The 25,904-nt window shown below is 44.3% G+C and overlaps 1 protein-coding gene across 1 annotated transcript; it reads left to right on the forward strand.

The window, feature by feature from the left end:
* Positions 1-11,771: 11,771 nt before the first annotated feature.
* Positions 11,772-20,640, forward strand: LOC127000604 (keratin, ultra high-sulfur matrix protein-like). The gene is made up of 9 exons (XM_050864533.1): positions 11,772-11,872; positions 12,920-12,997; positions 13,467-13,612; positions 13,775-13,893; positions 14,264-14,366; positions 16,333-16,585; positions 18,112-18,304; positions 20,157-20,242; positions 20,332-20,640. Exons 2-9 carry the CDS (start codon positions 12,935-12,937, stop codon positions 20,332-20,334), a joined length of 966 nt encoding a protein of 321 aa, XP_050720490.1. The 5' UTR covers positions 11,772-11,872; positions 12,920-12,934; the 3' UTR covers positions 20,335-20,640.
* Positions 20,641-25,904: the final 5,264 nt, after the last annotated feature.

The following is a 25,904-nucleotide window of genomic DNA, read 5'->3' on the forward strand; positions in this document are numbered from 1 at the left end:
CGGTCAGGCCATTCATTTCGCGAGGCCCCCTACGATGCCCCAGACGGATGTCGCAGTGGAAAGAGAAACTTATTAAACTTTTGGTGCGTGAAAGGGTTAGAAATATGAAATAGGTATAATACTTGCTGCCGGCAGCGTACGATATCTTTGGCAGCAGTATAGACAGCCTCCCGCGCTCTGCTTGGAGGGACAGGAATGCATCGTGTTGAGGCAGCGGCGTGCCAGCCGGAGGAATGTTGAGTGGCAAAATTTTCAACACCTCCTTCCACAACTACTATAAGATTTTGAGACCATGACACCATGCCAGACTTGTTTGACTTCTCTTTTCTTGCATGACGGAAATATTTACCCAAGAGGCCACACTGATGCATTCCTATTAACCACGGGATGGAGTGTTGTAGGATATATCGATGAATGCTCTTATTTTGCCAACAGTGTTCATTACAACGACATGAATAATGCACAGCACTCAGATTTTTTGCCGTAAACATTATAGTGACCATTACAACTCTGATGTTTTGCTAGTTTGGTACAGGAAATTCTCAATTAAGCCTCGCTGGACCTCAGCTGACCGCAGGTTTGACTCTGGGAGAGGCTTCAGCAGGTCCAGCTCAGTGAAGGACCCAATTCAGTCCGCAGTTTAATCAACAACAGCCGTCAGGTCACACCATGACCCGCGGATTCGACGTTCGGCCGGTGAGATGGTGTTCTGTGCTCGTCAAATTTCACACCAACTCTCCACAGCCTTCCGTAGTGTACGCTGCCCTACACACCACACCAGCACAAACTACCAGCATGCAGAAAGAGAGGTAAGTGGTCCGTATAGTCACCACTCCACTGCCTCTCACCTACACCCACTCTCGTCCACTCCAACACGTACAGACACTTTCAATATCTTCAAATCACGCGTTGTCTCCATAGTGGTGACGTACCAAATGTTAGGACCAAGTGCTTCCTCGCTCCTACAACCACTCCTGATGTCTCTGCTTGATTCTTTACCGTCATATGGCTTCCTGCCCTTACTTTCGGCATGAGGGGGATTGCTGGATAAGTTGGTGGTGTGTTATATAGGGCACTGTGAACTAACATTAGGCCAAGGATTCTATCACATGAAAGAAAAAAAAATACTGAGAATAGAAAACGGCAATAAAGGAAAGATTTAGGTTAAGATTTACCTCAAACAACTGTGGAAATAGGCATGAAATGTTTGTTACCTAGAGAAAGCTAACTCCACAGCTACTTTCTTCACCCACCTTGATATTCCCTGAGACAGAAGTGCAACGTCAATAGATGGTAAGTTGATGTCTTTTCACTCAGGTCTAAACGGGAAGATTGTGAAAATAGACATGAAAATTGTAAAAGTTGCCATGAAAGTTGTGAAAATAGGCATGCAATTGTGAATATAGCCATGAAAATTGTAAAAAAAAGCCATGAAAATTGTGAAAAAAGCCACGAAATTGTGAAAAAAGCCATAAAATTGTGAAAAAAGCCATAAAATTGTGAAAAAAACATGAAATTGTGAAAAAAGCCATGAAATTGTGAAAAAAGCCACGAAATTGTGAAAAAGCCACGAAATTGTGAAAAAAGCCATAAAATTGTGGAAAAAGCCATGAAATTGTGGAAAAAAGCCACGAAATTGTGAAAAAAGCCACGAAATTGTGAAAAAAGTCATAAAATTGTGAAAAAAGCCACGAAATTGTGAAAAAAGCCACGAAATTGTGAAAAAAAGCCACGAAATTGAGAAAAAAGCCACGAAATCGTGAAAAAAAACATGAAATTGTGAAAAAAGCCATGAAATTGTGAAAAAAGCCACGAGATTGTGAAAGAAGCCACGAAATTGTGAAAAAAGCCATAAAATTGTGAAAAAAGCCACGAGATTGTGAAAGAAGCCACGAGATTGTGAAAAAAGCCACGAAATTGTGAAAAAAGCCACGAAATTGTGAAAATAGCCATAAAATTGTGAAAATAGCCATAAAATTGTGAAAATAGTCAAAAAATTGTGAAAAAGCCATGAAATTGTGAAAATAGTCATAAAATTGTGAAAATAGCCACAATATTGTGAAAATATCCACAAAATTGTGAAAATAGCCATAAAAGTGTGAAAAAAAGCCATGAAATTGTGAATATAGCCATAAAATTGTGAAAATAGCCATAAAAGTGTGAAAAAAGCCATGAAATTGTGAAAATAGCCATAAAATTGTGAAAAAAACATGAAATTGTGAAAATAGCCATGATATTGTGAATATAGCCAAGAAATTGTGAAAGTATCCATGAAAATTGAGAAAATAGAAAAGATAATATCATTGTCATATTATTATTATTTTTATTATTGTTATTACTATTGTAAGCATTAACTGAAACAATTTGACATATTTAAAATACTCTGGATATTTTTAAATGTCTTTTTTTCTGTCTGCTGTTTTATAAGTAAAGTACTGATTCTCTTGTGATTGTTCTTTTTTTCACCCAAGAAAATTAAAAAAACGTAAGAGTTATTATTATACCGTGTGTGTGTGTGTGTGTGTGTGTGTGTGTGTGTGTGTGTGTGTGTGTGTGTGTGTGTGTAACTGTCCTCTTATTGTTCTCTTCTGATTGGTGATTGTTGCTGTGTGTGTTTGCGGCTTATCTCTACAATAGGTGTGTTAGTTTTCTGTTATGTTATGTTAGCGCGCAACTCATTTTTACTAACATTAACTACAAAACGTTTTAATTTCATCCATCCAACTAGGTCTTGTCAACCCCTTCTTGCCTGTCCTTCCTCAAACCTGACTTTATCCAACTCGTACTCATTCCTGCGAATCCTAACAGTTTTATCAAGGGAAAGTGTTTCTTCATCACCACCTCTGATAAGCGCCATGATGTAAAATTTGATATGATGATCGTTACAGCCTCCCTTTCCGTGTTATTCGATTATGTTCAGTAGGCTTCTTGTTTAATTCCAGCACAAGCGACGCGTTATTCTTAATCCATCTTGAGGACAAAAAAGGCATTAGTAGTTTGATTCCTCCACCATAAATAGTAAGTCTTCAGGGGACTTTATAATAACGCCTGGCAGTCTATTTTTACCTATATTTTACAGCAAGGGAGGAAACTCAAGGGCAGGCAAAAAACAAAAACAGAAAAGTTCAGTCGGACGTTTGCTTGGAAATAAAAAATCGGTACCGGGCAAAATTCGAAAAGCTGATTGGTATTGGATCGTTTATTTATTTATACATTTATTTTGTTGGGCTGTATGTACTTAATGAAACCGTCTCTCATCATGAATGCATTTGCGTGTTAACCTGGGAACGTGTGTGTGTGTGTGTGTGTGTGTGTGTGTGTGTGTCAATCATCCTAACTACCTAACTGCCCCCCTGCCTGTGTGTCAATAGATTACCATTAATTTAAATACCTCGTAAATTTGAACAGTTTCTTTGAAGGCGACAGGCACGAGGGCGCCCCGTTGCAAAGGGAGCAGAAACATTCATATTCATAACTCATTCAGGCCTGTAAATACCACTAATAGTAATATGAATCATGCTCGAAACCTAAGTCGCAAATGAGTGAGTTTTTCCACCGAGTTCCGCCCCCCAAGTGAAGGCTTTGAAACAGCCGTCACTCAGCCAGACACGCTCGCCGCCCCGCGCTTTGACTCACCTGTAATCAAGCGTCCCCGTGAATGACAGCCAGAGATGAAGGAAAGGTGTTTTGGTGTTGGGAAAGTTTTTTTTTTTTTTTAGTGTGTCAATCACAAAACAAAGTAAAGAAATATTTGTGGACTTAAACTCGCATGTAAAAGGAATATGGAGAAAGGATGATTTCACTGCTATTACCACCACCACTACTACTACTACTACTACTACTACTACTACTACTACTACTACTACTGCTACTAGAGTACTACTACTACTACTACTACTACTGATACTACTACTACTACTTTTAAATGTGTAGTAGTCGTCTATCTCTATCCTAAGTTTCATTCCAAAGCTGGATGTTACGTCTACGTACGCAACGACATCACTTGCTCTCGTGCCCACGACCGTGACTCTTCTGAATTTTCCACCATCTGGCTGAGACTTCATTGCCACTCTATTACTAAATAGGTCTGTACTGTTTATCTCTCACTTAATTCTACCAACTATGTAAAATTCTTTTACTATTTGAATTCCAAAGCGGAGCACATCTCCATCTTGGGAGATTTCATTGTTCATCACCAACTTTGGCTTTCATCCTCTCTTAATGACCAGGCTGGTGAACAAGCCTACAACTTTGGTCTCCTCAATGATCCTGAGCACTTGGTTTAGCACCCTACTCGTATTCCCGACCGTCTTGGAGACACGCCCTACATACTAGACCTCTTCCTTACCTCTAATCCTTCTGCTTACTCTGTCAAACTGTTCTCTCCGTTGGGCTCCTCCGATCACAACCTTATTTCTGTATCCTGTCCCATCCCTCCTGTCCACCCTCTGGACCCACCGAAGAGGCGATGCTCCTGGCATTTTGCTTCAGCTCGGTGGGACGACCTGAGGATGTACTTTTCCGATTTCCCGTGGAATGTTTACTGCTTCCAGGAGAGAGGCCTCTCTGTGTGTGCCCAGCGCATCACAGAGGTGATTGCCTTGAGGCACACATTCCACGTACTTTCTCTACTCCTCATGCTAAAAAGCCTCGGTTTAATCCAGTCGGAGTTAAAATTCTCCAACTCCGACTCCGACTCCGGGAAATATTAAAGTTGCGACTCCGACTCCGGTCCACTCCCCATGCCCCTCCCCCTCTTGCAACTTTTATTTATTTTATTTTTTTTCTTTAGGTGCTGCTTGTAGCGCCGGTAGACTCTTGAGGTCCTTTTTCTTACATATATTTACATTCAAATTACATGTACTCTATATAGACTACGTCCAGATAATGTACACAATATAAACTATAAACTTACGTTTATTAGGTTGGTCTTTATTATTATAGATATTTTTAAATTTCCGCCTCTACTATCAGACTTTCGGCATCTTGGGAGTAAGGTCCTCAAGTTAGTCTGCAAAACCTTGGGTTTACTAGCAGGTCCTGCTCTAACGTCGTTTCGTTTAGTTTCGTTACAACGTTTTGATAAAAAAATGGAAAAAAAAAAAAAAAAAACCCCGTTAACATAAGATTATCATACTCCACACCAAGGTAAAGAGAATACCCCTTCTCTTTACCTTGCTCCAAACTTATGTCAGTAAACGATTCCGTAAGAATTTAAACTAAAAGAAAGCGCTTGCTACTGTCTGTTTATACATGTGTGTGTGTGTGTGTGTGTGTGTGTTTAGGAGTTGTCTCGACGGTAGTTTGTGTGTGTGGCTGTGTGGATGTACGTGTGTGTGTGTGTGTGTGTCATTTTCATCAGCTAACTGCTATAATCACAGAACATTCAGTGACCTAACCAATGTAAATCAATAAAACATTGGCTGTCAGTGAGTGTTTCTTATCATCTGCTTAGCAGCCTCGATCAGGTTGAGACTTGAGAGTGGAGACGCCGGCACGCCGCGTATGAGTACTACAGGAATCAGACACGTTCGGTACAGGATGTTTCAAGTGTTGTAGGGTATGTTTTTTTTTCCGACATCGTCTAGTAATTTATCTCACTGATCTACATAATTATTTAATCAGACGAAATATCATGAAATATAACATTTTTCACACAAGAAATTCCACTTTAAGTCATTATTCCCGCCATAATAACTTATCCCATAATGCTTGCCTGAAATGTGCGCCCACAGGAGCCCCTACAACAGCTAATTATTCCCACAAATTTGTGGGAATACACCACGAAGCCGCAAAACTGGCTTAGCAGTCACATACCACGGCAGTAACGGGCTGGGATTGCCAAAGAGGCGGCTCAAGAAAGCCTTCAGGCGGTTGCTGAGTGGTTAGCGTGCCGGCGCCGCGTCCGGGAGGTCCAGGAGGGACGCGGGTTCGAATACTGGCCGCCACACAGCTGGGATTTTTTTTTTTCAGTCACCGCCGAGTGGCCTAAGACTACTCACATGCTGCCCTGAAGACCACCTATCAATCCGAACGATAGATTACCTCTCCAAAGAGAGGCGCAAAGATGAGCTCCGGGGGGCCAGTATGAAACCAAAACAAGATGGCGCCACTATAACACACTCGCCTGCGCCACAACGGGCTGGGCCGGCCATCAGGCCCCACCAGTGAAAAAGCCTAACGGCACAATAGGCCGCGATGTAAAATATTTATACAGTCGGCGCGGAAAAAATGTCCGCACCTGCCGATAGCATACTTTTTTTCGACACAACATTACGCTCTTGTTTATTTAGGCACCAGTGGTCACAAAAACTATTGATATGGCCAGTAATGACCACCTGACATCTCCATGCTTTCAATTTTCATTGTAACAGATTAGCGAGGGCCAATGGTCCAGTAACTGCTGGGCAGGCTGTGTGGGAGCAGACACATCCCACCAGTGTTCGGGCGAGCTAATTCCTGCTTCCGTTCCCGTGTCCTCAAACATTGCTCGCCTCCTCTCGTGATATCACTCACCTTTCGCTACAGAATGGAGCCTGCCAAGCTTAAAATGGAGTTAAAAAATGTCTTACTGGCTTTATTCGCGAAAGCCACAGCAAAAGAGAAGTAGCAGGGACAGGAAGATCGGAGAAGTGTGTTCGTAATGTCATGAAAGTAGCCAGTGCCTTCGGAGGTGTTATTCCGCAGAGAAAGAAGGGGTCGTGGAGGAAACGCAAGACAGGCCAGAGAACTGACACGCTGCTCCGACGTGAAGTGCTGAAGGACCCTTTCATCACTGCCAAGGAATTGAAAGATACGCATAGAGATGTGCTGGGAGATGTGGCAGTAACACCTCTGAAGGCACTGGCTGCTTTCCTGACATTACCAACACACTTCTCCGATCTTCCCGTCCTTCTTACTACTTCTCTGTTGCTGTGGTCATCGTGAATTAAAGCCAGTACGACACTTTTATCCTCCATTTTCAGCTTGGCAGGCTCCATTCTGTAGCGAAGGGTGAGTGATATCACGAGAAGAGGCGAGCGATGTTTGAGGAAACGGGAGCGGAAGCAGAAAGCACCTCGCCCGAACACTGGTGGGATGTGTCTGCTCCCACACAGCCTGCCCCGCGGTTACTGGACCTTTGGCCCTCGCTAATCTGTTAATTGAAAACTGAAAGAATGGAGATGCCAGGTGGTCATTATTAGCCATATCAAAAGAGTTTTTGTGACCACTGGTGCCTAAATAAACAAGAGCGTAATGTTGTGTCGGAAAAAAGTATATCGTCGGCAGGTGCGGACATTTTTTTCTGCGCCGACTCTCTCTCTCTCTCTCTCTCTCTCTCTCTCTCTCTCTCTCAAAAACTCAATTTCTTCACCTATTAACTCGATACAATTTTCCAAACACCTATCCCATATTCTTCGGCAACACTCAGCTGTCACATTCTCCTACATCAAACATCCTCGGTCTGTCCTTAACTCAAAATATCAACTGGAAATTCCATATCTCCTCGCTCACTAAATCAGCTTCGTCGAGGCTGGGCGTTCTGCATCGTCTCCGCCAGTTCTTCTCCCCCGCACAGATGCTGTCCATATACAGGGGCCTTGTCCGCCCTCGTATGGAGTATGCATCACATGTGGGGGGACGCTCCACTCACAGAGCTCTCTTGGATAGAGTAGAGTCAAAGGCTCTTCGTCTCATCAACTCCCCTCCTCTTACTGATAGTCTTCTACCTCTTAAAATCCGCCGTCATGTTGCCTCTCTTTCTATCTTCTTTGGATATATTCATGCTGACTGCTCTTCTGAACTTGCTAACTGCATGCCTTCCCCCCTCCCGCGGCCCCGCTGCACTCGACTTTCTACTCATGCTCATCCCTATACTGTCCAAACTCCTAATACAAGAATTAACCAGCATCTTCACTCTTTCATCCCTTACACTGGTAACCTCTGGAACAGCCTTCCTTCGTCTGTATTTCCTTCTGCCTATGACTTGACCTCCTTCAAGAATAGTGTATCAAGACACCTCCCCACCCGAAATTGACCTCTCTTTTGGCCACTCTTTACTTTTGTCTGTTGTGGGAGAGGTGTGTAGCGGGCTTTCATTTCCAACGCTCTTTTTGTTGCCCTTGAGCTGTCTTCTTTGTTGTAAGAAAAAAAAAACTTTTTGTTGGAGCAGTGACTTGCAGGCTTTTTTTCATGATTTTTTTTTCCCTTGAGCTGTTTACTGTAAAAAAGATTAGTAGTAGCAACATTGACTACCATAAGAAGGAAGAGGTGGCTGTGGCTGGTCTCAAGCACACTGCCTCAACACGGGTTTTTTTTTTTTTTTTTTTTTACCGTTGAGGAGAAGTACCTGTCACAGTGTAGGCATACGTGCCAGGCTTGTGTGAAGCGTTCATTCTGAATTGGAACACATTCATTGGAAGCAAACACTCATCCGTGCTGACTTTCGTTGGATAAAACATCAAATAACACACACAAAAAAAAAAACAGGTAGAAATGTCTTACAATAATTTAGTTAGAGTAATAGTAGAGGGGCAAAGACAGCATATACCACAGCGAACACGTAGAAAAGAAAACATTGACCCTAAGTGGATGACTCGTGGACTAAAAGACGAGATAGGGTTAAAGAAGGGAATTTATCAGAAAATAAAGAATGGTGAAACACATCTCAGGGGCCGGTACGTCGAACTATCTAGATTAGTTAAGAAAAACACCAGGATAGCAAAAAGGAACCATGAGATCAAAGTAGCAAATGAGGCGAAAAGTAATCCTAAGGGCTTCTTTCAGATGTATAGAACAAAAACATGGGAGAAAATTGGACCGCTGAAAACAAACACAGGGGAGCTAGTAGAAAATTACGAAAATATGCGCACATTGTTGAACGACTACTTCCTTTCAGTGTTCACACAGGAGGATCGAACGACTATTCCGGAAAGGGTTCAGGTGTACGAGGGCGGGGATGGCGATAAATTGAGGGATATGATTATTACCAGGCAAGTAGTTCAGGATGAAATAGACAAGCTTAAGAAGAACAAGTCGCCAGGTCCTGACGGGATATTGTCGAGGGTATTAAAGGAATTAGATGATGTACTCAGTGATCCAATAACCGATATCTTTAAGATGTCGGTAAATACTGGCTATTTGCCGAGCCTATGGAAAGTAGCTAATGTGACGCCGATTTTCAAAAAGGGGGACAGGTCAGTTGCTTCAAACTATCGCCCAATTAGCTTAACATCGGTTATAGGCAAGATGCTGGAGTCCATAATAGCCAGGAACATTCGGGAGCATCTAGAGAAACATAGCTTAATTTACGACTCGCAGCATGGGTTCACGAAAGGTAGGTCATGCCTCACCAATCTCTTGTCCTTCTACAATAAAGTATTTGAGGCGGTAGACAGAAATAAAAATTATGATGTAATCTATCTTGATTTTAGTAAAGCGTTTGACAAAGTTCCTCACTCACGGAGTAGAGGGTAAAGTTTTGAACTGGGTCAAGGCGTGGCTTAGCAATAGGAAGCAAAGAGTGCAAATCAATGGTAAAAGATCTGACTGGGGATGTGTTACGAGTGGGGTCCCACAAGATTCGGTATTAGGTCCACTTTTGTTTATTATTTATATCAATGACTTAGATACAGTAATTAGTAGCGATGTCAGTAAGTTTGCAGATGATACCAAGATCGGTAGAGTAATTGAGTCGGATCAGGACGCTAGTATTCTCCAGGGTGAACTAAACAGATTATATGACTGGGCGGATAAATGGTAGATGGAGTTCAGTGTAGGGAAGTGCAGTATTCTGAGTGTAGGTAGGAACAACCCCTCACATAACTACTGCTTAAATGACACTCTCATAAGCAGGTCTGGGTGCGAGAGGAATTTAGGGGTCTTAGTGAGCTCTGGTCTCCGTCCAAGGGCACAATGCATTCAAGCTAGAAATCGAGCAAATAAGGTACTGGGATTTATTTCAAGGAGCGTAAGCAACGCGCCGAAGTCTTCCTCAAACTATGTTTAGCATTAGTTAGACCTCATCTTGACTATGCGGTTCAGTTCTGGTCACCTTACAATAGAATGGATATCAAAATGTTAGAATCGGTGCAGAGGAGGATGACTAAGATGATTCAGGGGTTGAGAAGCTTGCCATACGAGGAAAGACTCAAACAGTTAAACTTGCATTCTCTAGAAAGGCGAAGGGTGCGTGGAGACATGGTCGAGGTTTATAAATGGATGAAGGGCTTTAATAAGGGAGGCATTCATTAGGTTTTGTTGGTAAGAGAACCGGGTAGGACACGAAGTAACGGGTTTAAACTGGATAAATTCAGATTCAGCAGGGACATAGGCAAAAATTGGTTTACAAACAGGGTGGTGGATGAGTGGAATAGGCTTAGCAGTCATGTGGTTAGTGCCAATAGAATTGTCACATTCAAAAATAGATTAGATAAATTCATGGACAGCGATATTAGGTGGGGTTAGATACACGGGAGCTTAGGGTCAAAGGAGCTGCCTCGTACAGGCCTACCGGCCTCTTGCAGACTCCTATGTTCTTATGTTCTTATGTTCTAACACTTGACGCCATCTTGAGTGTTGACTGAGTTGAGTCTGTGAGTAGTCGTGTGTGTGTGTAACTCACCACGGCCTGATCACATGTTGGACTCGTAATCGCCAGCAGGTACCCTCCCGACATGAGCAAATGCTCTTTATCGTCGATCTATGTGTGTGTGTGTGTGTGTGTGTGTGTGTGTGTGTGTGTGTGTGTGTGTGTTAATAGAGTTCCCTACATTTGAATGGTTCCCGCTCTCTCTTCCTTCAAGTTTAAGGTGAGCCGCCGCCACCACCTGCACGACCCGCCGCCCTGACCCAGGACCGACCCTGCCCCGCCCTGCCCCGTCCTGCCCCGCCCCACCTTCAGAGCCGCACACTTCCTCGAGGGGCTGCTGAACGATGGGTGGAGTCACTCAGTGAGAGGAGGTAGTAATGAACACGGGCAGGCTCTTGGCAGGGACTTTCTCTTTGTTAAGGCAGAGCTAACTCTGGAGGATCTTCTGAAACACATTTCACGTCCATGGAAACGTAAATTTTCTCAGTCATAGCTACAGCGGTATCCTTAAGGGAAATATCGCGACTTCAGTGCCTGAAGCCATCAATCATTCGTCTCTCCATGTCACCGTATAGTGACCATGTCTCACAGCCATGGAGTAAGACAAGGGGCACGAACGACTATAGAAGATACGGATCGTTGTCCTTCGCACAGGTATAGACAAAAAACGTCACGTACTCGTGCTGAACGAGCCCTTATCAACGTGGGTCAAGCCAATCCGCCAATTTCACATTAATTCCTCACTACCTTCTGTTAGCGATTACCCTTTCGGGCTGGTCGATGAATGGGTACCTGAAGAAACCTGGGGAAGGTAAACTGTAGGAACCCGGATGTCACGCTGGCCCTGTGTCCCGGGGACATGGGTTATTACCCGCCACATGATTATGGGCCAATGTGACGGAGCTGAACACCGAGGCCACGCGCAGCTTCAGTGTGTGTTGTCAAGTTTGACTCAACGCAAAAATATACATATTCTAAAAATGATAAAATTTAACAACATATTAACATAATTAAAACATAATAAACCATATAACACATAATTAAAATAAATAAAAGTAAAATGGAAATAAAATAGATAAATACCTAAGTAAATATAGAAGATAAAATGCCTCACACCTGTCAGGCAGCCCGCAGGTGGCCGCGCCGCGCCTCGTGACGTGCCCGAGTGTCTGTATTTAAGGGCCGAGTCCGACAGGACCGCCACACTGCTGCTGCTGCCTGCGACCCCGCCACACCCGCCCACTGCATCAAGACCACCAACTCTGTCTGCCTGTCTGTCCCCGCAGAGACCACCGACACCAGGTGAGGACGCAACTGCCTACACACACAAAAAAAGGCCAGCACAAGGTGTGATGAGCCTAAGGACTTATCACAGTCTTGCCGTCCACCAGACCCCATCAGGAAAGCCTGTGCTGGTGTTAGGACTGAACGTCAATAAGAAAAAGCATTTAAAAAAAACTGCTATCCTCCTTTCCAGACTTCAGTTCCTTCCGTTCCCGCCCGGCAAGGGCAGTTATGTAGTTGTTGGATAAGGATAGACCCGTCTGTTTAATGCGATCTCTAGTTATGTCGACCAAACCTGTCAATTGAAATACATACTATCACATCACGAGCATCAGCTATCTTTACATACTTTCACATCACGAGCATCAGCTGTCTTTACATTCATCACCGTAATTTCCCATCGGCAATAACCCAAAGCCATTCATTTGAGTGACTTGCATGCTCAGAACAACATATGAAGCATTATAACATACAAGAACACACCTTCTGCTTGACTTACACTTTTTGGGGCTATTGAGCACCCAGGGCTCTCCGGGGCTCGTTCATCCTCCTGCAGAGGCAGAAAGCGAGGTCGGGAAAACACGTCTCCCCGTCACCGCTCTCCTTTACGGTCTGCCCCCCCCCCCCCTCTTCGGACCAAAAGTCTCCTGCATGTCGCTTACTCAGGACACTGAACAAGGGCGCCTTCATACGAGCGTAGGCTCAGCCTATATGATAGACTTTGTAACCTCTGTGACCGAAATGTCATAACATCCCCGATGATAAAATTAATCGCCTTTGCCATAGCACACTCTCCTCCCTTATTCCCTTTTCGCGTTACCTCTCTCACCTCTCCACTTCCTCGCCTCTCTCATCCCCTTCATTCCATAAAACATCACTTGCTTGACCACATGACCACTAAGCTCGTTGCGCTACTACCGCTCCACTAATCTATACCGTACCAAGCTGTTTTTCTTATGTTTCTTGAACTTATTTTATCTGCCTTGTATCCATTACTGCATGTACTAACTGTCTTATGAACACTATGAACACCAGCTTGTCAACCACGGTTTCTCTTTCCCCCAGCAACCAAAAGCCGCGATGAGGACTGCGCTTGTAGTAGGACTGCTGACGCTGCTGGCTCTGGCACGCTGTGAACCCGAAGTGAGTATGACTCATGCATGGTCGAGGTGTTCCTGCATATACACACGTCAGCTGTAGTGGAACCAGATTGACGAGATCGCTTTTGCATTGGCTCCCGCGGGTCCTTATCCTCCCCGCCGCTCCGCATAACAGTCCCAACACCTGTCTTTTCCTCATTTACGAGTAGCATATAGGAGAAAGAGATGGGTGTTGGGACTGTGTGGCACAGCGGCGGGGAGGAAAGGAGCCGCGGGAGGGAACGCAAAAACGATCTCGCCAGTCTGGTTTCAGGGTATGGTCTCCTGCACAGCGCCAGTAGTAAGTTCGAAATTTCTGGCTGGCAGACTGCCTCGTAAACGTCAGCGCCGCCAGACCAATTGCTTCTCTTTGGCGACAGTTGTAACACCATATACTTGGCTCCTGTGGGCGAAGATCCGCTCCATAGTAAAGTTGGCGTGTTTTGTTTTTATTCTCTTTCTTTAACCCGCAGGCTGGTGGTGAGAAGCACGGGGATGACTCCAGGACCGTTGATGCCGACACGACAAAAATTTTGGGTCTGCGAGACCAGCCACAGGAGCTACACCTGCTGCTGGGGCTGGGGCTGGGACTGGGACACGGACGCTGTCTCATGCAGACGTAAGTTTTCATCTGATACATAATGTCGTGAACAACAACAACAAAAAACATCATTAAGATACGGACAATGTTTCAAACACGTTCCAAGCGTATATTTCGACTAGGTGTATTTGGGCCCACTGAGTAACTTGACTGATCACCTAACACCACGTCCACGCACAGGGGCTGCATTGCTGCCGGTGGATTTTGTTTCCGAGACGTTCAAGGCGTCAACACTCCAGATTGCGACTTCAGACTAAACGACCGCATGTTATGTGGTTCCAACTGCAAGTGCTGCCTCAGTAAGTAAACATCACCGAGGGACGAAAGGCACGCTATAATAACGCCCATCAGTGGCTCTTCCTCGTGTGGCGGCTGGTTACTGCTCAAACAAGACTAGATGCAGCAGTGCCAAAATCACCTCAATTTTACATGAAATATTTCTTCATTATGGATGTTCCCCGATCTCAAATAAGAATAACTTCCTTCTTCACCCACCTTATCCATCTTGACAGGAAAACGCTTCAGTCTTTTCGTGATCCCTCCCACAACGCGCCCTTCTGTGTACTAGGCTACGCTCCGAGCATTTACCGAACTTTGCTCCCAGAACACACCCACGTGTACCCCTCTGCTGCCGCACATGTATAGTTTGTTGTGTCCTTAATTTTTCAGATTGTTCCGAAGAAAATTGTGGTGATTCTGGAAGCGGCACGTGCAAGGCTGACTGTGATGAGGGTGAATTCACCAGGGAAAACTGTGGCGCATCTCCTTGCAAGTGAGAACTTGGGAACTTTTGTTGTCTGTCAGTGTAAACGATACGTATGTGGCGACATGACTGTGTGGGTGACTGTGTGTGTGTGTATGTTGAGTGTTGGCCGATTGCAGGGTCTTGTTAATGAGGGTGGTTTTATCAATGACGCTGTAGTTTACATTGCTAGTTGACATGTAGCAACCCCCTCCCCCTACCCGATGCTTCATTTGATCGCTAGAGCTCGAAACGTAAACCCTGTCGAGAGCGATTTTGACGAACTCCAGACACTTTACCGTTTTTGTCTAGTGTGACCTTGCTATTGCCTCTAGAAGGCTGTAATTTGGCATGTAGCCCTTCCTGGCAATGTAGTTTAAACAACTCGAAGGATTTTTTGATAGCTCGATTCCAAGTTCGTCATCGAGCCGTCACAAAATAGCCTGTTTTTCGGCCCTTTTGCCGCGATTTGGACACGTCCTAATTTTATGCTTGTAACTTTTTTATTTATTTAATGCTTTCCAAGTTTTTTCTGATTATTAATCTGTATTAAAAGAGCTTTCATTTGCCACTAAGCACGCCTCGGTAGTTTTCACTCGAGCTCGACCAGAAGTCGCGACGAACATTCGCCGAATCTGACTCATTTCACGCGCCGCGACGAAAAACCTTCCTGACGCCACAAAAAAAAAAAAAAAAAATATATATATATATATATATATATATATATATATATATATATATATATATATATATATATATATATATATATATATATATATATATATATATCTGCATAAAAATTATTATATGAGTCAGATTCGGCGAATGTTCCTCGCGAATTCTGGTCGAGCTCGAGCGAAAACTACTGAAGCTAGGAAGGCGTGCTTTGTGGCAAATGAAAGCTTTTTTATACAGATTAACAATCAGAAAAACATTGGAAAGCATTAAATAAATAAATAAAAAGTTATAAGCAAAAAACTAGGACGTGTCCAAATCGCGGCAAAAGGGCCGAAAAACAGGCTATTTTGTGACGGCTCGACGACGAACTTGGAATCGAGCTATCAAAACATCCTTCGAGTTGGTCAAACTACATTGCCAAGAGGGGCTACATGCCAAATTACAGCCCTCTAGAGGCAATAGCAAGGCCACACTAGACAAAAACGGCAAAGTGCTTTGAGTTCGTCAAAATCGGTCTCGACAGGGTTTACGTTTCGAGCTCTAAAGACGAAACTACTGGGAGTATGGAAATGTTATGCACCATATTGGAAAGCACATTGGCAGGGCTAAATCATTTGTTAAAACAAGTATTTTGAAATAAAAAAAAAAAAGAGTGGGTTTCAAGGTTGGGAACTCAAAAATGTTTTTTTCCGTGTCGTTTTTCGCGAATTTATTAGATTTTTTACCCTTTCGAGTCGGTTTTCGAGCTTGGTCGCTAATTAAAATATATATCCCTTTTATTTTGCCGTCGATTGATACCAGAATCTTTACTGTAGCCCCAGAAATAAGGGAGTTATGGCGATTCGCACCAAAGCGGTTGATTTTCCAAAATTCGCGGCAAAATCAAAAGAGTAAGCCGTTCATTACTTGAGATGTCACTGATAAGTAGGATAAATTCAGATCCTGCAAGGACAAGTAAAACATGGCTTACCAACAGTGGTGGGAGAGTAGAACCGGTTTGGCAGTCATGTGATGAGTGCCAAAACGATCGATACATGCAAATTAAGATTAGATAAATTCATAGATAGTGAGGTCGTTAGGGCTTGCATATGCCTACCGACCTCTTGCAGCCTCCTACTGTTCTTATGTTATTATGTGGGTGATGTTATTCTTCTGCCATTCAGCGTCGGACGAGTATAGTTAAGCAACAGCGGAGGGACGTGAACTCAGCATTACCACTGACATTACACTCGCTGACCACATAGCCACTCAGCAGAACCTTAAATCCCCGCGGCCACCGCCTTCCCCTGATCTACAATGAGCTACGTCCCTCTGCCAGGTGCTGTGAACCTTGTGAAGCTGCAACCTGTGCTGGCCGCTGTGTGGGTGACCCCGACTCCTGCAATCCAGACGAGTACGTCGGGGGGGACTGTGGCTTCGGGAGCTGTTCCTGCTGCGCGACTTGTGAAGCAGGTTTTGATTGTGAGGCGGCCGGGGGTGAATGTGTCAACGTTAACACTCCGTGCGAAGCCGGCACGTGGCCAAACCTTTTCGCTGGCTGCAACGACGGCAGCTGCCAGTGCTGTGCCACCGTAAGTCAACGCCAGCACGCAGGCGCCCGTAGGAGTCACGCACTTTAACTTTGCTTATATTCGTGTTACACTCCTACGCTTTGTTCAGTTCAGGAGTTGAGTTTTGAAATCAGCTACTTGAAGAGGGGCACTTTCTGCATCTATTTTCATAACCATTACATTTTTTTTTACCCGTAGAGCGTCGGCAAATATGAAACCTTGTGGTTACGCCTGTATCTTGGCGAAACTAATGAAAGGAATGGAAATGACAGTCATTGCGCCCAGAACTGACTGGAAGTGATATTATGGCGCACAAAATATTCCGCGCTAGAGTTAGTGGCTTCGCGAAACCTTATCATAGTTTTTTCGCTTGCTCTTTTTCTCACACTTGGAGCAATGAGTTGGGGACATGCACAATATCGTTACTGTGTTAAGAGAAAAACAACAGTCATATTTTAGCTTCAAGAAATAATACAGTCACGAAAACAGCCTTTCCTGTGTGATTGGTTTTGCGTGATTGTCTTTTTTTTTATTCATTTTCTGCAGCTGTCTGGGAGAATGTGTGTGTGAGAGAGAGAGAGAGAGAGAGAGAGAGAGAGAGAGAGAGAGAGAGACAGAGTGTTCGTGTCTAAAAATCAAACCGATGGCAGCCACCAGATACTTGTTGCCTTTCAGAGTGCAAATATTCTTCGAATAATATGTATTTGTTTTCTATACGACAAAACGAAAGGCATATCATAATTCATATCGTACAAAGTTTCACAACCACAACAACACGAACCAAAAAAACACTAGAAATGGGGAGAGTAAGTAATGGAAATTAGACCGTGTTTATATTAGCGGGGTGGAAGTGCCATAAGGCAGCTGCCCCAAAAATAATGGAGCAGAAACCGCTACAAAACTGAAAACTAATGAAAGGAAAATAAGACGATATTCATGTTAGCAGGGTCAAGGAGGCAGCATATACGGTGCGTGTGATGTATGAGAGCAGTATATGCAGACGTTTTGAGGACGTAATTTATCAGGAAAATGATGGAAGGAGGGCAACGTATTTCTTACGTCTCCGACACCCGAATGTCTGAGAGCGGCCGCCGTTTCTCTTACATCTCTGACGCTTTTCGGGTTAAATGTAGGATGGGATGTCGAGGATATTCAGTTAGTTCATGGTATACTTTTCCTGATGATACAAGGCAATGTAGCTTTCCCCTCACCTAAACTTTCAATAATTAAACACTGGAAAAGAATTATAAGCTCGGAAATAATAAGGGAATCGGGTGGGCTATTTGGTTGGTCGAAAATGAGATAGGCAAAGACTGGTTCATAACAAAACAGGGAATGGTTTCAACAGTCTGAGAAGGGTGAACACGACACAGCTTTTGAGAGGTTAGAGAAACATGTGGATAAAAGACTTGCGGGTATGATAACTTGTGGATGGCTTTCAAGTGTTATTTGCCTTGTATGGACTGACTAGCCCTTGCCTATTCCTTGATTATTTCCTTTCTCTACTTGCTTAACTCCCCCCCCCCTCCCCCTTCTCTCCTCAACAGTGCAATACCAGCAGTGAATGTGCTGACCAAGGCAACCCGGGGAGATGCGTGAACGACGATATGTATTGCAGCGCTACAAATGAATACATCACAAGTGATCCATGTGGCGACGATACCTCCTGCTTCTGCTGCAAGACCTGTCTGCCGGACCCTTTATGTGAATTTCAGGGTGGCCAATGTGTCAACAATGAAGGTATTATTAAGGGTGGAATGGCTGTGAGGTGCGCCGTCAGCACTGTCACGGGGAAGCCCAAGCTCTCCCCCGTCCGCCATATTGTTGTAGGAGCTGTCACATAAGTAACACTTTTTTTTTTTACCTCATTTTACACTGTTTACACTTATTTATAATATACAGGCGTGTCCAATGAAACTACAGTGTTACTGCTACCCATATACTGCATGCCAACAGGTCCTTAAGATTAGATATATATTGTAATGCACAAAATCACATTCGACTAAATAGTACTAACTTACTCATCCTGGCTCTACTTTTGGCGCCTTTAAGGGAAATTAATCGTACAGTAAACTGTTTGGCTGCATATCTGTACCTGACCTGCAGACAGGTCTCGCCTACAGCCTTGATCAGTAACACAAGATGATTGGTGAACGGATCACTGTAACATGTGATGTGCCAGGCTGGAGAAGACAGCCCTCTCCTGGAACTCAGACAGTACAAGTGTTACAATGTTGTGCCAAGCATGTGTTGACAACTTTGCATATGGTTGGTCATTTTACGGTGAAACTTTCTCTCTGAATTTTCTTTCACACACAAAACAAATGGCAACAACATCTCTGGATGGAAAAGATAGGTGGCCTTTATTTTTAACTGAGATTAATCCGTGAATCGCATCCAGATGTTGGGTAAATAAAGCATTGCAGCACGATTCACACTTTAAAGATCTATTAAGTTTTACGCTGACAAATCCGGCTATATAGCCAACGATCTTGTCAGGGTAAGGAGAGAAAACACAGGCTGAAGCTAAGCTTTCGCTGTCCACCTAAGATTCCCTATTTTCTTTGGTTACATCAGCCAGCCTCTAGAACTCTGATTTTATTGAGGGAACGGTTGATGACACTACTAGATGGTACACTTGCATCAGGAGCCTCTAAAAGCTAAATAATGACTCGAGGCGGTGACACTTGACAACGCTAGAATACAACGTTGTCAAGTGTCGTGGTATTTATATAAAATCTTTGTTATTATCCTAAAAACGAAACAATCTAAACACTATATGACCTTATTGGATTATCCAATTACTTAATTAAATTCATTTAAAGGTAGTAAATAGCTGACATATGAGAGGAAGCGAGAGGTGCTGAGAGTGTGTGGCAAGGTGCGGGGCAGGGCTGACCCCGCAGCCGCCACTACCCCACCCGCCAGTTTCTCGTGGAAATACTATACCCGGCAATTGCTACCTACTCCTACAAAAAGATGGCCGACTGACAGTTCGCTGGCGTCAGTCCGAGCGCCTCACGGCCACTCCACCCTTAATACCTCCACGCTGTCAACCCTAATATGATACCTCCAGGTAGTGAGTTACCTGTTGACATCCCTAGCTCCTACCTCAGGCTACGACATCTAGAATTGTCCAACACTTATCATGGAATTAGCTCAGAGTTCCGGAGCGTAGGGAGGCGCGGGTTGAGGTGTAAGTCGTGGTGGCCCCAGGCAGGATGGCTGATGGAGTCCGATGTGGGTTCCAAGGACCGTGTTGTGGTTATGGGACTGGGCCTGGCAAGTTTGGTTTGCTGTCGGTCTCTTTCTTGAAATATGCTTTTGAAGACATGAGAATAACAAAGTAGCAGTGCAGGTCTAAAGATGTGCTCTCGTCGGCGGCTGATAGCAGAGGCGCACTGACGTTTTTAAACTCGCCAAGTTAAGGTTGCCACGTCATCACGATTCAACGGACGATCGAAACTCTTCACAGCACTTCTAACCATAAGTCCGTGGCATTGCATTACCACTAACATTCCCTTGTTCTTAATTTAACATCACCAGAGTAATAATGATACACAATATATTCAAATGGGAATATTTTCCACAGACCAAAGTGGTTCATGTGCCGCGGGGTATGAACCGTCTGAGTGCGGCGGATGCAACACTGATGACTGCACCTGCTGTGTTCCGGAGGTGAGTCGTCGTGTGTGTGTGTGTGTGTGTGTGTGTTTGTGTACTAGAGTTACCCACTTTTGAGTGATTCCCGCCGTCTCCTCCTCCAGTGATGGTGAACCCGAGCCGCCGCCACCGCCTGCACGACCCGCTGCCCTGACCTTGGACCGACCCTGCCCCGCCCTACCTTCATGCACGGACGGCCTGCACGTGCACGCTGATCCTCTGCAGAGTATTCACTTCTCCTTCTTCTCAGGCTTCATGCCAGAGCACCCTTCCGCAAAGAATAAAATTATAAAAAAAATATATGCACAAACTTCAGCAGGCAAGAATTTTTACTTTCGAAATTCTGCGCATGTTCAGCACGCAATATGTGTGTACTGTTCAGAATATATGCTGCAAATAAAATAGAAGCAATCCTTAAGAGTGTTGATGGAGGCAAGTATTATACCTGCCATAGTTTTCCTACATTCGAGGCAGAAATGGTATCAGTGAAGGTGTGAGTGGAGGTGCTGGATGAAGTGGTGCTCATCCATACCAACCCACAGCACCGAAAAAGATAAAACAAACATCACCCAACTTTAGAGCCACCCACCCACAACGAACGGGGATCCTCCATACCAAGACACCAACACACAGCACCCATACAGGATACTACACACACGAAAAAAACACAACACCGAAAAAGGCCAATACAAAGACAACATCCACCTTTACACCCTGAGGATTGTCCGAGAGTCAAGCTGATATGAGGTGAGCGAAGTTGGAAAAGGTGAAAATTAGATTAAAATATATGTATTTTTTTACAGCAACGGAAACAGCTCAAGGACAATAATAATAGTAAAAAAGTCCGATAGGTGCTGCTCCAATAACAGTAACCAAGATAAGAGGCCAAAAGAGAGGTCTATTTCGAGAGAAGAGGTGCCTTGACACTCCTCTCTAGAAAGAGGTCAAGTCGTAGGCAGGAGGAAATATAAACAAAGGAAGGCTGTTCCAGAGTTTAACAGCGGAAGGGATTCAAGAATGAAGATGCTGGTTTACTCTTGTATGAGGGATTTGGACAGTATAGGGATGAGCTAGAGTAGAAAGTTGAGTGCAGCGGGGCCGCGGGAGAGCAGGGGGCATGCAGTTAGCAAGTTCAGAAGAGCAGTTAGCATTAAATTATCAGTAGAAAATAAAAAGACAGGCAACATTGCAGCGGAATTTAAGAGTCAGTAAGAGAAGGGGAGGTGATGAGATGAAGAGTTGGACTCCACTCTGTCCAAAAGGGCTGTGCGTGTGGAGCCCCCCCCCTCTACACACACACATGAAATGCATACTCCGTACGAGGGCGGACTAGGCCCTTGTATATGGGCAGCATCTGTGCAGGGAAAAAGAACTAGCGAAGACGATACAGAACGCCCAACCTTGAGGAAGCTGATTTAGTAAGAGAGGAGATGTGGAGTTTCCAATTAAGATTTTAAGAGAAGGATAGACCGATGATATTTTTGGTATAGAAGAAGTTGACATCTGTGTGTTGTCGAAGAATAGTGGATAGGTATTTGGAAGATTGTGTCGAGTTGATAGGCGGAGAAATTGAGTTTTTGAGGCGTTGAAGGACACCAGGTTCATTCTACCCCAATCAGAAATAATGGCAAGGTCTGAGGTTAAGCGTTCTATAGCCTCCAGTCTAAAGTCTTGTAATTCCTGTTGGGAGAGTCTTCTGTTGAAGGAAGTTGAAAAATGCAGAGTAGAGTCATCAGCATACGAGTGGATAGGACAGATTGTTGTGGAAAGATCATTGATGAACAACAGAGAATGGGAGAAAGGACAGAGCCCTGTGGGACACACCACTGTTGATAGGTTTAGGGGAAGAACACTGATCGTCTATGCCACAGCAGAGATAGAACGGCCAGAAAGGAAACTGGAGATAAAGGAACAGAGAGTTAAAAAATCCGTAAGGAGGATAATTTGGAAAGCAAAGATATGTGCCAGACTCTATCGATAGCTTTCGATTTGTCTAAGGCAACAGTGAAAGTTTCACCGAAACGGTTAAGAGAGGATGACCAAGAGTCAGTTAAGAAAGCAAGAAGATCACCAGTAGAACCCCCTTTTCGGATCCCATACTTTACAATGACGATTACACTCCCGCCCAGGAGGCTGGAGTTGTAAGGAACAATGGCTGGTATTTCTGATAATAAATCTTAAAGAATTTGTCAGATAATTCGTCGAATGCGAACTTTCCCTTGTATTCGAATACGAATGAGAATGTTTTTATTTCTCAAGCCACGAACTCCGTGGGCGTCCCCTTGCCCTCCTCCACTCAGGGTTGTCTTTTACAGACACAACCCGATGAGCAGGATCAGCTTCTGGGTAACGTGTCACATGCCCGTACAGCCGGAATTGGCGCTGAAGGACTATGCAGGTAATATATGTCGAATCAGTCTCACGGAGAAGTCGCCGGTATGACACAAAGTCATTCCAGTGATATCCCATGATTCTGCGTAGACACTCATTACCAAAGGCATCTATCCGCCTCTCCAAGTCCTCATTTAGTGTCCATATCTCACAACCATAGAGAAAGACAGGGAGCACAAGGGACTTGTTTTATTTTACTTTTTTTTTTTTTTTTTTTTTACAACAAAGGAGACGGCTCAACGGCAACAAAAAGTGTAGAAAAAAAGCCCGCTACTCACTGCTCCCACAACAGACAAAAGTAAAGAGTGGCCAAAAGAGAGATCAATTTCGGATGGAGAGGTGTTTTGATACACTCCTCTTGAAAGAGGTCAAGTCATAGCCAGGAGGAAGTGCAGACGAAGGAAGGCTGTTCCAGTGTGAAGATGCTGATTAACTCTTGCATAAGGGGTTTGGACAGTATAGGGATGAGCATGAGTAGAAAGTCGAGTGTAGCGGGGCAGTGGGAGGCATGCAGTTTGCAAGTTCAGAAGAGCAGTCAGCATGAAAATATTGATAGAAGATAGAAAGAGAGGCAACATGGCGGCAGAATTTAAGAGGTAGATAACTGTCGGTAAGAGGAGGGGAGTTGATGAGACGAAGAGCCTTCGACATCACTCTGTCCAAGAGAGCTGTGTGAGTGGAGCCTCCCCACACAGGTGATGCATACTCCATACGAGGGCGGACAAGGCCCCTGTATATGGACAGCATATGTGCCGGGGAGAAGAACTGGCGGAGACGATACAGTACGCCCAACCTCGAGGAAGCTGATTTAGTGAGAGAGATAATATTATTTTATTTATTTATTTATTTATTTATTACAGAAAAGGAGACAGTTCAAGGGCGTGAAAAAAAAGAAAACAATAATGAAAAAAAAAAAAGCCCGCTACTTACTGCTCCTAAATAGAGTACAGAGGAGTGGCCAAAAAGAGAGGTCAATTTCGGGAGGAGAGGTGTCCATATACCCACCTCTTGAAAGAGTTCAAGTTGTAGGCAGGAGGAAATACAGATGAAGGAAAATTGTTCCAGATTTTACCAGCGTGAGGGGTGAAAGAGTGAAGATGCTGGTTAACTCTTGCATAAGGGGTTTAGACAGTATAGGGATGAGCTTTATAAGAAAGTCGTGTGAGGCGAGGCCGCGGGAGGGGGGGAGGCATGCAGTTAGCAACGTCAGAAGAGAAGTCAGCGTGAAAATATCGATGGAAGATAGAAAGCGAGGCAACATTGCGACGGAATTTAAGAGGTAGAAGACTATCAGTAAGAGGAGGAGAGCTGATGAGACGAAGAGCCTTAGACTCTACTCTGTCCAATGGAGCTGTGTGAGTGGAGCCCTCCCACACGTGAGATGCATACTCCATACGAGAGCGGACAAGGCCCCTGTATATGGATAGCAACTGTGCGGGGGAGAAGAAGTGGCGGAGACGATACAGAACGCCCAACCTCGAGGAAGCTGATATAGTGAGAGAGGAGATGTGAAGTTTCCAGTTAATATTTTGAGTTAAGGATAGACCGAGGATATTTAGTGTTGAAGGTGACAGCTAAATGTTGTCGAAGAATAGGGGATAGGTGTTTGGAAGATTGTGTCGAGTTGATAGGTAGATAGATTGAGTTTCTGAGTTACTGAAGGACACAAGGTTCCTTCTACCCCAATCGGAAATGATAGTAAGGTCTGCGGTTAAGCGTTCTGCAGCCTCCAGTCTGGAGTCATGTACTTCCTGTTGGGATGGTCTTCTATTGAAAGAAGTTGAATAAAGCAGAGTGGAATCGTTGGTATATGAGTGGACCGGACAGTTTGTTATGGAAAGAAGATCATTGATGAATAACAGGAAGGGAATGGGTGATAGGACAGAGCACTGTGGAACACCACTCTTAATAAGTTTAGGGAAGAACAGTGACCGTCTACCACCGCAGAGATAGAACGGCCGGAAAGGAAACTGGAGATAAAGGAACAGAGAGAGGGATAGCATCCGAAAGAGGGCAGTTTAGAAAGCAAAAACTTGTGCCAGACACTATCGGAGGCTTTCGATATGTCTAGCGCAAAAGAGAAAGTTTCACCGAAACGGCTAAGAGCGGATGACCAAGAGTCAGTTAAGAAAACAAGAAGATCGCCAATAGAACGCCCCTAGCGGAACCCATACTGGCGATCAGATAGAAGGTTAGAAGTGGAAAGGTGCTTTTGAATCTTTCGGTTAAGGATTGATTCAAAAGCTTTAAATAGACAGGAAAGTAAAACTATAGGGCGGTAGTTTGAGGGATTGGAACGGTCACTCTTCTTAGGCACAGGCTGTACGAAGGCGTACTTCCAGCAGGAAGGAAAGATAGATGTTGATAGGCAGAGACGAAAGAGTTTGACCAGGCAGGGTGTCAGCACGGAAGCACAGTTTTTAAGGACAATAGGAGGCACTCCATCAGGTCCAGAAGCCTTCTGAGAGTTGAGGCCAGAGAGAGATAGAAAACATCATCATGAAGAATCTTAATAACAGGCATAAAGAAGTCAGAGGGGGAATGAGTATGAGGAATATGCCCACAATCGTCCAAGGTGGAGCTCTTACAGATAGTTTGAGCGAAGAGTTCAGCCTTAGAGATAGATGAGACGGCGGTGCTGCCGTCAGCGTTAAGGGAAGGAGGGAAAGAGAAAGAAGTGAAATTGGAGGAGATATTTTTGGCTAGGTGCCAGAAGTCACGGGAAGAATTAGAAAAAGCAAGGTTTTGACATTTTCTATTTATGAAAGAGCTTTTAGTAAATTGAAGAATAGATTTGGCACGGTTCCGGGCAGAAATATAGAGATCATGGTTAGCAGGAGTGCGAAGGCTCTGGTACCTTTTGTGAGCTGCCTCTCTATCTTTAATAGCACGAGAACAAGCATGATTAAACCAAGGCTTTTTAGCATGAGGAGTAGAGAAAGAACGTGGAATGTATGCCTCCATTCCAGAGACAATCACCTCTGTGATGCGCTAGGCTTTAGAGAGCATGCTGAACTACTCTCTGGTGTTGATGATGAAGATTCGGATCTTCGTTCTTCTGCACAGGTATCGAGAACGCCATATACTCGTGCTAAGCAAGTCCATAACACCGTGAGCCAAGACAATCCGCCGTAAGACTTCCTGGCGAGACTCAACGTTGTTATGAACTACGCTACCAAGGTATGAGAAATTTTCCGAGATCTCACTATCCTCGCTATACGCATGAACAGACTATACTGCTTCATCTAGCAAGCCTCCATATACCTGCACCTTGGTCTTGGCCCAG

The sequence above is a fragment of the Eriocheir sinensis genome, chromosome 19 (assembly GCF_024679095.1).
Source record: "Eriocheir sinensis breed Jianghai 21 chromosome 19, ASM2467909v1, whole genome shotgun sequence".
Lineage (NCBI taxonomy): Eukaryota > Metazoa > Arthropoda > Malacostraca > Decapoda > Varunidae > Eriocheir > Eriocheir sinensis.